The sequence below is a fragment of the Xyrauchen texanus genome, chromosome 32 (genome assembly GCF_025860055.1).
Source record: "Xyrauchen texanus isolate HMW12.3.18 chromosome 32, RBS_HiC_50CHRs, whole genome shotgun sequence".
In the NCBI taxonomy this organism is placed as follows: domain Eukaryota; kingdom Metazoa; phylum Chordata; class Actinopteri; order Cypriniformes; family Catostomidae; genus Xyrauchen; species Xyrauchen texanus.
The window spans coordinates 30,244,801-30,257,028 of record NC_068307.1 but is presented as its reverse complement, the minus strand read 5'-3'; the positions used below and the strand labels follow the sequence as shown (position 1 = coordinate 30,257,028).

Here is a 12,228-nt window from a genome sequence, read left to right as displayed (position 1 = left end):
AAGACGTCATCTAAACGTGATCAGTGAATCACAAACGGCTGTTTGATTTAACACTGAAACACGAAGCGATTTGAACCAAAGCTGCTTTGTTCTGCTCGATTGTCCTGGAATATTTGTTTTTACTTTAGTAATGAGTCAGTTTTGCTGTTCCTTCTCTTTATTTTTCTGTCTGACTTTGTCAAGAGCTAATAAATCTGGAGGAATCATTTTATTAAGCGATAATCGCATAATGTCAGCTAGAAGTTAAGATGAAGTGTGTGTGTGTGTGTGTGTGTGTGTGTGTGTGTGTGTGTGTGTGTGTGTCGGACTGAGCAGCACATGCTTTCGACAAAAAAAGAACATTCAATGTGTTCAACTTGTCTGCCTTAATATTTCCAAAAATACACACACACTGTATATATTGCTCATGTCTGCCTCCTGTGATTATGATTTCTGTCTTCTGTAATTGTTAAAAGGCCTGATTGTTCATGTTTAGCTCAAAAAGGTCAAAACGGAGAAGCGGTGACAGCCTACGATTGGGTCAGATATTTGATATTATTGCATCTTTGGAAGAATAATAAGCAGGTGTATCTGCAACCACAGCTCTTCTTGGTAGCTGAAAGTAAATCAAATTAGCCCAAAAGTTGTATTAAACCAAAATAAATGCGTGAAATGAGGGGCGTTCCAACTCTATGGGCTCTCTCCCTGTCGGCCTGCTGATAATTGTTAAAAACTTGAATAAATCTGCCCATCACAACCTCAGTCGAGATCTCTGCCTTTATAATGTTCAGAACATCCTCTGGCGTTTCTGAAAGACCGACATCAGACATTTAAAAGATAAAGATGCTTCTATATTGTTTTTGTGTCAAGAATATTTATTTAACAGGAATAAATACATTTATCTGGTTGTCACTCACAGCATTTTTGTCTTTCTTTCAATTTTCATTGTTTCTTTTGTCAACAACATCGATCCTAGTATATTTAAACAACAAATAATTTACAAAGTGTCCAAACCTGGTGAGACACGATAAAGAGACGTGCAATAACACGAGCTAGCATATAAATCAGAGTTTTTGGAAAACTAGCCAATTTTGGCACTCACTTGTTTTCTGTGGCATTGCGCTGGATAATCCCGCCATCCAAATTATTAAACCCTCCTTTGTCTTAACGATCAAGTCCCTACATTGTCCTGAAGCGTCAAATTGACCCTTTTTATGTTCAGTTTCAAAAGCTTGTATTAAAGGCTCTGTTTGCTCTCTCTCTCTCTGCTCTCTATACTTTTTGTTAATCTAGGTGACCGCTAATGGTAGAAACAAGTATTTTTTGTCTATCACCTTTTTTCACAATATACAGATCTGAAAGTCAGGGGGAGCCCCAACTCTGCCCATAGACATCCAGTCTTTTTTGAGAAGCCTCGCCGTAAAATTATAGAAAAGGTCAAAATGTTATTTTAAAAACACACACAACACATAAGTACATCCACACAAACACCCACAAACACTCATTGACAACAGACACCAATGTAAACACAAGCTTGTATGTTCAAATGAGATATAATAAACACCTTTAAAAACAAAAGGAGAATAAATGCAATTTAAGTTTATTAGTTATTGGATTATTTAGTTGAAAATGTCAAAAGAGATTCAAAGTGAAATTGTGAATAAACAAAAAACCTAATGTCAGCTCCGATCACTGCTTCTGTAAACCCCAAATAGCCACAAACTCTACATCAGCTCTTACCTTAGGTTGTTTTCTACCAAACGAGTCTATTTGTACTTATTCTCTCAGCTTGTCTGGGTAAATAAACCACTGTTATGTCTCAAATTTCTAGAAAATGCAGTTCAGCAAAAAAATTATATAAATCATAATTTGAATATGTTGCTGAAAAATGATGATAAACTTTTAGACATCATTGAAACCTGATGTTCTTAGCATTCAAATGACACCAAGATCACATTTGTAGTCCATTCAGAGGCCAAGATATTCCACAAACCATGGGGACAGGGTGGGGCTTCCTAAAACAGACTGGATGTCTATGGGCGGAGTCACAAACCACGTTGCGGCATCCCCATCTTTTCAGATCTGTATGTTGTGATAGAGGAAAAAGTATTTTTTTCTAGTGTTGGCACGTCAACGAATGATTTAGAAGTAGAGAGATAGAACAAACAGAGCCTTTATTATAAGCTTTTGAAGTTTGACCAATTTGACCCGTAAGGTCAATGTAGGGAATATTTGTAGCTTTTTGTATAAAAACATGAATTTAAAAAAATGACTTTGCCAGGTTCAGATCACCTCTGTAGATGTCATGAAGTTTCAGGCTGAAAACTACTTAAGTTGATGTAAATCAGTGTTAAAAATCAAAAGTGTCAAATTTACCCATATGACCAAGGAAGGTTTAAACATTAAATAAATGTTCTGATTGGTTGCAATTAAGTCACTTTTAATCCGGGCTGGAAACTTGTCACACATCATTTGTGGATTTACAACGTGATCAAATGTCCTTATAACAAATCAACAAATGAGAATAAAATGTTTCCACATATTCACTGAAATAAACATTAAATGCATTTATAATACACATTATTTTAAGACATCAGTTGTGAACTTTAATTGTGCTTTACCTCACTGGACAAACAATAATTTTTTTTTTTTTTAAATACATTTTTTAGATAAATAATGACAAAGCAAGTTACGTCAATTCATGCCTTATACATGTTATATTATAGTCCTGATTAAATCAACTACTAAATTCTGATGTATGAAAATACTCACACAGTTTAGAAGCGTGCTCTGGAGACATGTCCCATGTTCAGAATTGCATACTACATACAGTACGTTCTGCAGTATACATACTGTGCAAATGTTTTAGGCACGTGAAAAATGTTGCATAGTGAGCACTAATTCTCCTAGATACACCTGGACACAGTTTCTCTTGGTTGTTGGCAGATCGGATGTTCAAGCTTCTTGGAGAATTCACCTCAGTTCTTCTGTCTATTTCGGCTGTCTCAGTTGTTTCTGTCTCTTCTTGTAATCTGAAACTGACTCAATGTTCAGTGGCAGACATTGTGTGGGCAATGCCAATGCCATCTGTTGCAGGGCCCCCTGTTCTTCTATTCGATTTACAAAAGTAATGTTTGGGAGTCTAACATTGATATTTCCCATTGACACACTAAAACTGAAGATATAAATAACCATCTTAAGACAAATGCTTTTGTGAAACATCTTAAGTGCCTAAAACATTTGCACATTACTGTACATACTGAGCTCATTATTTAAATATGATGCAACACGTTTGATGACTCCTGTTTCACTCTCTGTTCAAGCTGATGAGCCAAAAATCAATTGGTATGTAAGTGTCACATGTTTAAGGCACCATCTAGTGGTTAATGGTGGAAAATGTGGTTTCAATGTTTATCAATTTAAATGGTGGTGGACTTGCACGTAAAGTGACTTATATGTTGGGATAAATGACAGCTTAATTTAATCAAGTAAAAGTAATGATTATATTGTTACTGATATTTTAAAATGAGTATTTTCTGATTATAAGCAACTTGTGCTTGATTAAACTTTTATAAATTATTTTATTGAAAAAGCCCCTTTGAAATCCATATTATCAACAGGCTTTTGAAGAATATCTCTCAATCACCATTACATTACATTCATGCACACCACAACAAACATCACAGAGCTTTACAATTATGACATAAACATGTTATAATATATATTTAAAATGTGAACTAATATTTCTGTGTATTTATATATATGTGGCCTGCTCTGTCATTATAAAGATCATTCATCTCACCACTACTTGAGACCCAGTGAAAAACGTTTTACAATTTATCGCTTTTCTAAATGTCAATATAGTGTTTGGTGCATTAAATACAGATGATAAAACTTTTTTTTTATTATTTAACTGTGATACGTTTCAATCCATATTTATAGATCAAGGAGAGGAAGTTGTCATGGCCAAACTCTCAAACGTTTGGTATCTCTGAAAAGCCCAGAGAGTCCTCTGATGACACCCCAAGATTTACCCCAGTAGAAAAACTTACATAACAAATGTCCTACACAAAAATGGATGTCAGACTTAAAGAATGTACGCCACTGACTGAATTAAAATGCAACATAATGAGATCAATGTTTGACATGTTTATCCTTGCATACTGTTTATCTTTTAAATAGTATAATAAAAATAAACACTGTGTAATATGCAGCATGTTAATATGCAATTCTGAACACAGCCATGGTCCTCTCTTCTGTAGGATCACATGGTTTAGAGCTGTGGTTACCATGACGATTGCACATTGCTCTGGAGTTAGTTGCCATGGATACTCGCATTTGCAGTGGGCCTTCTCTTTGACATGTATAATGGAACTGCTTGTGCGTATTTATATGCGCATGTACTGTAGTTGTCCGACTAAAGTGCGGTGCAATTGAGATAGCACAACTGTACAACTACATTAATAAGCTGCGGCATTAACGGCTTAGTCCCGCTGTTGTCGTGGACAACCGTTGGTCATCTCCTCCCAAATGGACCAGGAAACTGCTGCTCCGGCTCCCCCAATCATAGCAGTCTGTAGACAAACTACAGAGAGAAATATAGACTACAGTCATAGATGTGTGAAATGAAATGATCTGCTTTAAATCCACCTATAGAGCAGCGTCCCTTACAAAACTTTACCTTATTAACCACAGTGTCCACTAAACAATGTAGCTATACTGGCTTTTCAAAGATAATATATTGTAGCTGTACAAATAAGGGTTTGATTGAAATATTTGGCAATATTTCTGTTTAAAATATCTGGATAATTCCTCCTCGTGATTTATATGTCCAATAAAGAGATTCAGGCTGTTTTGAACATCCTTCCAACCACTCAGAATACCTTAGCAACTGTTTGGCAACCAATCAGCACACCCTAGCAACCCCCTGTCAGTGCTCTAAAAACGACTCAGAATACATAGCAACCAGGCACGGCACGTCTATATGGGCAGGTAGGGCAGAGCCCGCTTAACTATGAATCCACTTGAAAACATAGATTCATACTATAAACTGCCAATAATGTAATTTGTTCACACATAAATGTGTTCAAAATGCTGACATGTGTATTTAAAAGCAGGACTAGGGAAAGTTTGTATTGCATTTTTAAGTCATAATGTAGCTGAAAGCTCCGTTACACAGTGTTTGATGTACACGGATGAGCCAAAACATTATGACCACCTGCCTAATATGCTGTTGGTGCTCTGCATGATGCCAAATCAGCACCGACCCCCCAATGCATGGATTCTTCAAGACCCCTGAAGGTGTCCTGTGGTATCTGGCACAAAGACATTAGCAGCAGATCCTTCAAGTCCTGTAAGTTGTGAGGTGGAGCTGCTGTGGATCAGACTTGTTGTTCCAGCACATTCTAGAGATGCTCAATCGGATTGAGATCTGGGGAATTTGGAGGCCAGGGCAACACCTTGAACTCTTCATCATGTTCCTTAAACCATTCCTGAACAATGTGTGCAGTGTAACAGGGCGCATTACCCTGCTGAAAGAGGCCACTGCCATCAGGGAACACCATTGCCATGAAGGGGCGTACCTGGACTGCAACTATGTTTAGGTTGGTGGCACGTGTCAAATTGACGTCCACATGAATGGCCGGACTCAGAGTTTCCCAGCAGAACATTGCCCAGAGCATCATACTCCCTCCACCGGCTTGTCATAATCCCACAATGTTTCCTGGCGCCATCACTTCCCGAGGTAACCGGCGCTCATGTACACGACCGTCCACGTGATGTAAAATAAAACGTGACTCATCAGACCAGACGACATTCTTCCACTGCTCCAAGGTCCAGTTCCGATGCTCACGTGCCCATTGTAGGCTCTTTTGACAGTGGACAGGGGTCATTGCAGCACCATACGCAGCAGGGTGAGATGCACTTTCTGTTGTGACACATTCTCCCCATAACCATTATTAAAATTTCCTGTGACTTGTGCCACATTAGACCTTCTGTCAGTTTGGATCAGACAGGATATCGTTCGTTGCCCTCGCGCACCGATGAGCCTTGGGCGCCCAACACCATGTCGCCGGTTTGTGGTTGTCCCTCCTCAAACCACTGTCAGTAGGTACTCACCACTGCTGACCGGGAACACCTCACAAGCCTTGCTGTTTCAGAGATGCATCTGACCCAGTTGTCTGGCCATAAATATTTGGCCCTTGTCGCTCAGGTCTTTACTCCTGCCCATTTCACCTGCGTTCAACATGCTGACTACGAGAACTGATTGTTCGCTCACCATCTAATCTACCCAGACCTTGACATGTGGCCTTGTTAGGAGATGATCAACGTTATTCACTTCACCTGTGAGTGGTCATAATGTTTTGGCTCATTGGTGTAGATATTCGAGCATGTGAGGCAGGGAGTCTGCTGCCCTCCCGAACTCCACAGCGCCCACTCAGTTTTTCCAATGGAAATCTGTGGTCAAATATGGTACTGCAACAAGCCATCATTGAGACCCATTGGGAAAGAAATTATTCTGCCCATAAAGGTAACTTTAGTATTAGTGCGCACCACCAGTGTGATGAACGTGTGTGCAACAGCGTGACGTTTCTGTTGCTAATTCAAGACAAATTGACCATCAAACAACTTGGTCCTGAAGATCAAGAAAACAATGTTGGCAATCAAAACATAAGGAAAGGTCATAAGACATTGTATGTTTTGTATGATGACAAATTGTATTTGGGATGATATCTGTCTTTTTACCTTACCAGACCGTTACTTCATCTCTATAATATAATATCAGATGTTGTTGTGCGTGTGTGTCTGGACGGTGAGTTTTACCTTTTTGAGGTGGTCACAGGGTTGGAGGTCCAGGCTAAATCGTCATCACTGTCATAACGTCTGGGGTTGTCAAAGAAATATGGTCTGTTGGCGAAAACGTGGCTGGGAATCGCAGAACCGCTCTAGAATGAACCAGAATGCTCTGTTGTTAGTCAATGAGTGATGCTGATAATGAAATAAGACACGTATCAAAACACACATCAGATGTGTCTCAGCTCACCCTGTCCTGAGCGGGTTTGCGCACTCGGAAAAAATAAACCACTAGGGATGTGGGCAGCAGCTCCCACACGAACAGAATCACACCGAACACGACATAACCGGCATCGCCAAGACTAGACCTCAGATCCGCCTGCAAAACCACAGACATCGTTTTATTTCTGTATATAGCAAGTTGACATGTTCTGTAATGTTGCATGCTGTACTCTTTTATCATTATTGATAAAAGAGTATACTGAAAGAATACATGTAATGTGTCTAGTGAAGGTAAAAAGCTCAAATCTGTTTAATAAAACGTTTATGGAAACATTATGCGTCAACTACCCATAGAGAAAGATAGAGCACGTTGCTTACCTGATCCGACACGTTGTACCAGTCGTAATCAAACGAATTAATGGTCTCGATATCTGTGAGAGCCAGGACCACTAAATTATAACAGGCCCGTGATGCGTACAGGAGTATCACTGTGAGACCAATCAGGGTCACCTGACACACGGATGTGCCCTGCATTCAGAAACAGAAGACATATCACATTAAACATCCAAGGCTTTAGGAATAGTTCAACTTAATATGAATGTTCTGTCATCATTTACTCAACATTTCACATTTTATGCATTTGGCAGATGCTTTTATCCAAAAAACTTACAGTGCACTTATTACAGGGACAATCCCCCCGGAGCAACCTGGAGTTAAGTGCCTTGCTCAAGGACACAATGGTGGTGACTGTGGGGATCAAACCAGAAACCTTCTGATTACCAGTTCTGTGCTTTAGCCCACTACACCACCACCACTCAACAACATCGGGTGGTTCCACATTTTATACGGACTAATGATTCGTTTATGTCTTGATTGTTTTTTTTTTTTTCATTTTTGGAGCTTGACAGCCCTTGATCACCGGATGCTTTCACTGTAAGGAAAAGAGAAGTTTAAACTTCCCGCTAAACATCTTCTGTTGTGTTATACGTAAAAGAAAGTTGTGGTTTTAAATGAAATGAGAGCGAGTAAACGATAACAGGGTTTAAATGTTCTATCATTCTCATGTCTTACATTTAAATTGATGCAGATATATCATGTGTTGACGTTTGATGGGATTAAGACTGACTTTATACTCTCAGATCCGTTTTGTTACCTTGGACTCCAGGTAGATGCTGGCCAGAGACATCTTGGCCACCTTGTAGAGGCAGACGGACAGAGAGACGGCGCAGAGAACGAAGAGAGAGTCGTTGATGGTGACGCGCACCAGGACGATAATCTTGACCTGTGTGTCGGTCATCTTCACCAGCAGAGCACACGTCAGATTGACCAGCAGAAACAACAGACTCACACCAACAAACAGCAGATACAGAGGAAACCTGCCGACACACAGAGAGGAAGAGACAAGGAACGAAGAGTCATGTTTAAAAGAGAAAGAAGGGAAGAAGAAAGGATTATAAAAGGAGGAAAAGTATCAAAGAAAGACTGGAAGTAAAAAGAAATGAAGAATTGAAGTAGGGGAAGATAAAGGAACAAAGGAAGGAAGGAAGGACAGAATGGAAAAAGGACAGGAAGGAAAAAAGGAAAGGAGGAGAAAAGAAAGAAAGAAAGAAAAAAGACAGGAAGGAGATCAAGGAAGAAAAGGAAGATGTAAAAGAAGGAAGAACACATTAAGGGTGAAGAAAGACAGGAAGAAGGAAATGAAGAAAGGAAGACAAAGTAGAGGAAAGAAAGGATGAATTGATGAAGGGGGAATTGAATAAACTAGAGATGGAAGGAAGACAGGAAGGAGATAAAGGAAGAAAGGAAAGCAGAATGTAAAAAGCAGAAAAGAAAGGAAATAGGACAGGAAGGAAAAAAGGAAAGGAGGAGAAAAGAAAGACAGGAAGGAGATCAAGGAAGAAAAGGAAGATAGAAAAGAGTCAAAGAAGGAAGAAAAGAAGAAGGAAGGAAGACAGGAGGAAGAAAGGAATGAAGAATTGAAGAGAAAGAAAGAAAGGAAGACAAGATGGAAAGGAAAAAAGGAGACAAACGAGGAAGAAAAAAACAAATTGAACAAGAAAAGAAGAACTAAAGAAGAGGGAAAATAATGAAGAAGAGATAGAAGGAAGACAGGAAGGAGATAAAGGAAGAAAAGGAAGACAGAAAAGTGTAAAAGAATGAAGGAAGAATTGAAGAATGGGGAAGAAAGACAGGAAGGAGGAAAAGAAGAAAGGAAGAGAAAGTAGAGGAGGAAAGAAAGGAAGAAGGGGGAAATGAAGAAACAAGAGAAGAAAGACAGGAAGGAGATAAAGGAAGGAAGAAAAGATGACAAGAAGTAAGAAAGGAAGGCAGAATGGAAAAAGGAGAAAAGAAAGGATGGAAGACAAGAAGAAGGAAGAAAGAATTGAAGAAGGGGGAAGAAAGAAAAGAAGGAAGGAAGACAGGAGGAGGAAAGAAAGGAAGAATTGAAGAAAGGGGAAAGAAAGGAAGACAAAATGGAAAGGAAAAAAGCAGACAAACGAGGAAAGAAAAAACGAATGAAATAAGAAAAGAAGAACTAAAGAAGAGGGAAAGGAATGAAGGAAGAAAGGAAGCATTAAAGGAGGGGAAAGGAAGGAAGAAGAGATAGAGGGAAGAAAGGAAGGAAAGAAGTTAAGGAAGGAGTAAATAAAAAAAGAAAAGGAGGAGGAAAGGACAGAAAAAGAGAGAGAGACAGAAATGGAAGATCTAAAATAGCAGAACGTTCCTCACTTATATTTTAGGAGGTGAGGGGAATACTTCGATTTGGCCTTGAAGAACACCTGCCAAAGGAAACAGGATTTATGAGTTCTTTATTCCAGATCATTCCATTCAAACATTATTTATAGGCACAGCTGTAAACATCAGCGATGGAGAATGGCCGCAGACATCATCTCCTGTTTAATTCATGACAGACCGTTGAACTGCTCAGGGAATACATTCAGCAGCGGCCCGCCGGATTCAGTGTGCGACGTGATCGAGGGGTCTGAATGTACACGTCACCCTTCACCAGGTTAACCTCCTCAACTAACCACTGGGGGATGTAAAGATGATATTATATGTCTGCCGGTATCGTCATAACTATTTCAGCTCACAGATGACGTCAACAATATATTACACAGATTCAGTGTTTAATGTAGGTCACACGTGTAACAGCACTCCTCTTTAATTATGTATTAGATGATCCATCGTTTATTCATATCGTCTGTAATGTTCATTTATGAAATCCCCCCATCCTTCCTTCCTTCCTTCCTTCCTTCGTAAATTCTTTCTTGATTGTTTCAATGATTTTTATTGTAATACCATGTAATAACAAGATCCTGCATTGTATCATTGTATCAAACTTCCTTTGGGGACATTCAATTATATTTCAATTTAATTCTAATTGCAATAATTAGTTCCTACTGGGTAAATTCCACAATGGAAAGTTTCATATTCTCAATAAAAAATTGCATTAAAAACTTTTTAAGTAAAAAAAAATATATATATATTTTTTTTATGTTATACTTATAAGTGTCTTAATACTGGACTGTTAAAGTAAATTGCAAAGGGAGCTGTAGAATGTTTTAAAATCCTGTAATGTCCATGGGAAGTTTATCCTATTGGGAATCATGATATTCCCATTAGAAACTATATGTTCTGAAAGTCCTTGCTTTGCATATTTATTGTCATGCTTTTTGATAGACAATTCCCATCCTTAAGGATTGGTTCCAAATTCCAACATTCCGACCAATTGGGAACAATGTGTTCTAAAAAGATTTGGTTTAAGTTGTGTGTTGTATTGGGATCCTACAGAATATGAAAATCTCTTAGGATTGGTTCCAAATTCCGACATTCCGACTAATTGGGAACAATGTGTTCTAAAAAGATTTATTTTAAGTTGTGTGTTGTGTTGGGATCCTACAGTATGAGAAAATCTCTTAGGATTGGTTCCAAATCCCGACATTCCGACCAATTGGGAACAATGTATTAGAAAATATTTATTTTAAGTTGTGTGTTGTGTTGGGATCCTATGAGAAAATGTCCATTTGGATTCCTTAGGATTGGTTTTAAATTCGCTAGAATTTCAACTGGAATTCCATACACTCTCCTTTAGGAATTCTGACTGCGAGTACTCACCTGAGCGCAGTACAGATTCATGAGGCTGAGGGTGAAGAACTGCAGGCACACGGGGAAGCAGTAGAGCAGCCAGAAAGAGAATGGTCCGAGTGCGTTGGCCGTCATGCAGTCCCTGAAATAGAATGAGAAGAGGAGTGCGCGCAGAGCTGCCCACAGCAGACACAAGAACAGGAACGCCGTCTGGTAGCTGAAACGTTTGTGCCGGTAACGCAACACCAGCCACAGCTGAGCATAGATGAACGCGAAGAGGACGGAGTAGAAGACAGTGTAGGCGACTGTCAGGCCCAGTTTGACGTAGGGAGGAATCGCTGGAGTGAGAGTCGGTGGAGAAAGGGAGGCGTTCCCACCTGAAGTATCCTGCTGAATTGACCTGGAATGATGCTCCATGGTAGATGTTCTCTGTATGTCTCTCTCTGACTCTTAGAAAGCCTCGATTTTACATCCACAGTGATGCTGCTGTCTGGATCCCTGTCTTTACCTCTTCATGAAGCATCATGGATTTACTGTCTGTCCTCGTGAGAGTCGTGAGGAAGAGAGGGAGAGAAAGAGCACGACTGCAGCGTGCAGAGAGGATGGAGCACATGATCAGGATATGAGGAATATGATTGGCTCTGTACTGTGAGGAGAGAGGGGGGGTGAGGGGAGGAATTCATTTGATTCAGCAGGTTTATGTGAAACATTTGCTATCGATATGTCTTCAGGGAATACATGTAAGTGATACATTTATGCCATCATTCATTTTTCATTGCCATTTATCCAGTAAGATCTTATCATCTCAATTTGAATCAAAATGAAATACTCTTTACTGGCTCCAAAGCAAAATTGACACGAGAAGAAAACATATTTTGCATAAAGACAATGCAGCCTATTTTAGAGCCATTCAGTTTTCATTGTGTAATTTCATCACCTTTAAAGGAATATTCCGGGTTTAATAGAAGTTCAGCTCAATCGGCAGCATTTGTGGTATAATGTTGATTACCACAAAAATTAATTTGGACTCGTTCCTCTTTTTCTTTATAAAAAGCACAAATGTGTGTTCCAGTGAGACACTTCCAATGGAAGTCAATGGGGTTTAATCTGTCAACATTAAAATACTGTTTCACAAGTATAGACACAAGA

At 39.2% G+C, this 12,228-nt stretch overlaps 1 protein-coding gene across 1 annotated transcript; it reads right to left on the bottom strand.

The window, feature by feature from the left end:
- Positions 1-253: 253 nt before the first annotated feature.
- On the bottom strand, positions 254-11,628 carry LOC127626372 (G protein-coupled receptor 137Ba-like). Its single transcript, XM_052102114.1, has 7 exons — positions 11,110-11,628; positions 9,724-9,773; positions 8,147-8,369; positions 7,372-7,521; positions 7,022-7,150; positions 6,802-6,923; positions 254-4,564 (listed from the first exon to the last, which is right to left on the bottom strand). Exons 1-7 carry the CDS (start codon positions 11,494-11,496, stop codon positions 4,456-4,458), a joined length of 1,170 nt encoding a protein of 389 aa, XP_051958074.1. The 5' UTR covers positions 11,497-11,628; the 3' UTR covers positions 254-4,455.
- Between the last annotated feature and the right edge of the window lie 600 nt (positions 11,629-12,228).

Bases quoted from the DNA above. Each gene is read 5' to 3' on its own strand.
- LOC127626372 (XM_052102114.1), bottom strand. From the start codon at position 11,496: ATGGAGCATCATTCCAGGTCAATTCAGCAGGATACTTCAGGTGGGAAC. The intron at 9,774-11,109 runs GTGAGTACTCGC...TTCCTTTGGCAG, and splicing joins TGAATCTGTACTGCGCTCAG to GTGTTCTTCAAGGCCAAATC. The intron at 8,370-9,723 runs GTGAGGAACGTT...GTGTGTCGGCAG, and splicing joins CCTCACCTCCTAAAATATAA to GTTTCCTCTGTATCTGCTGT.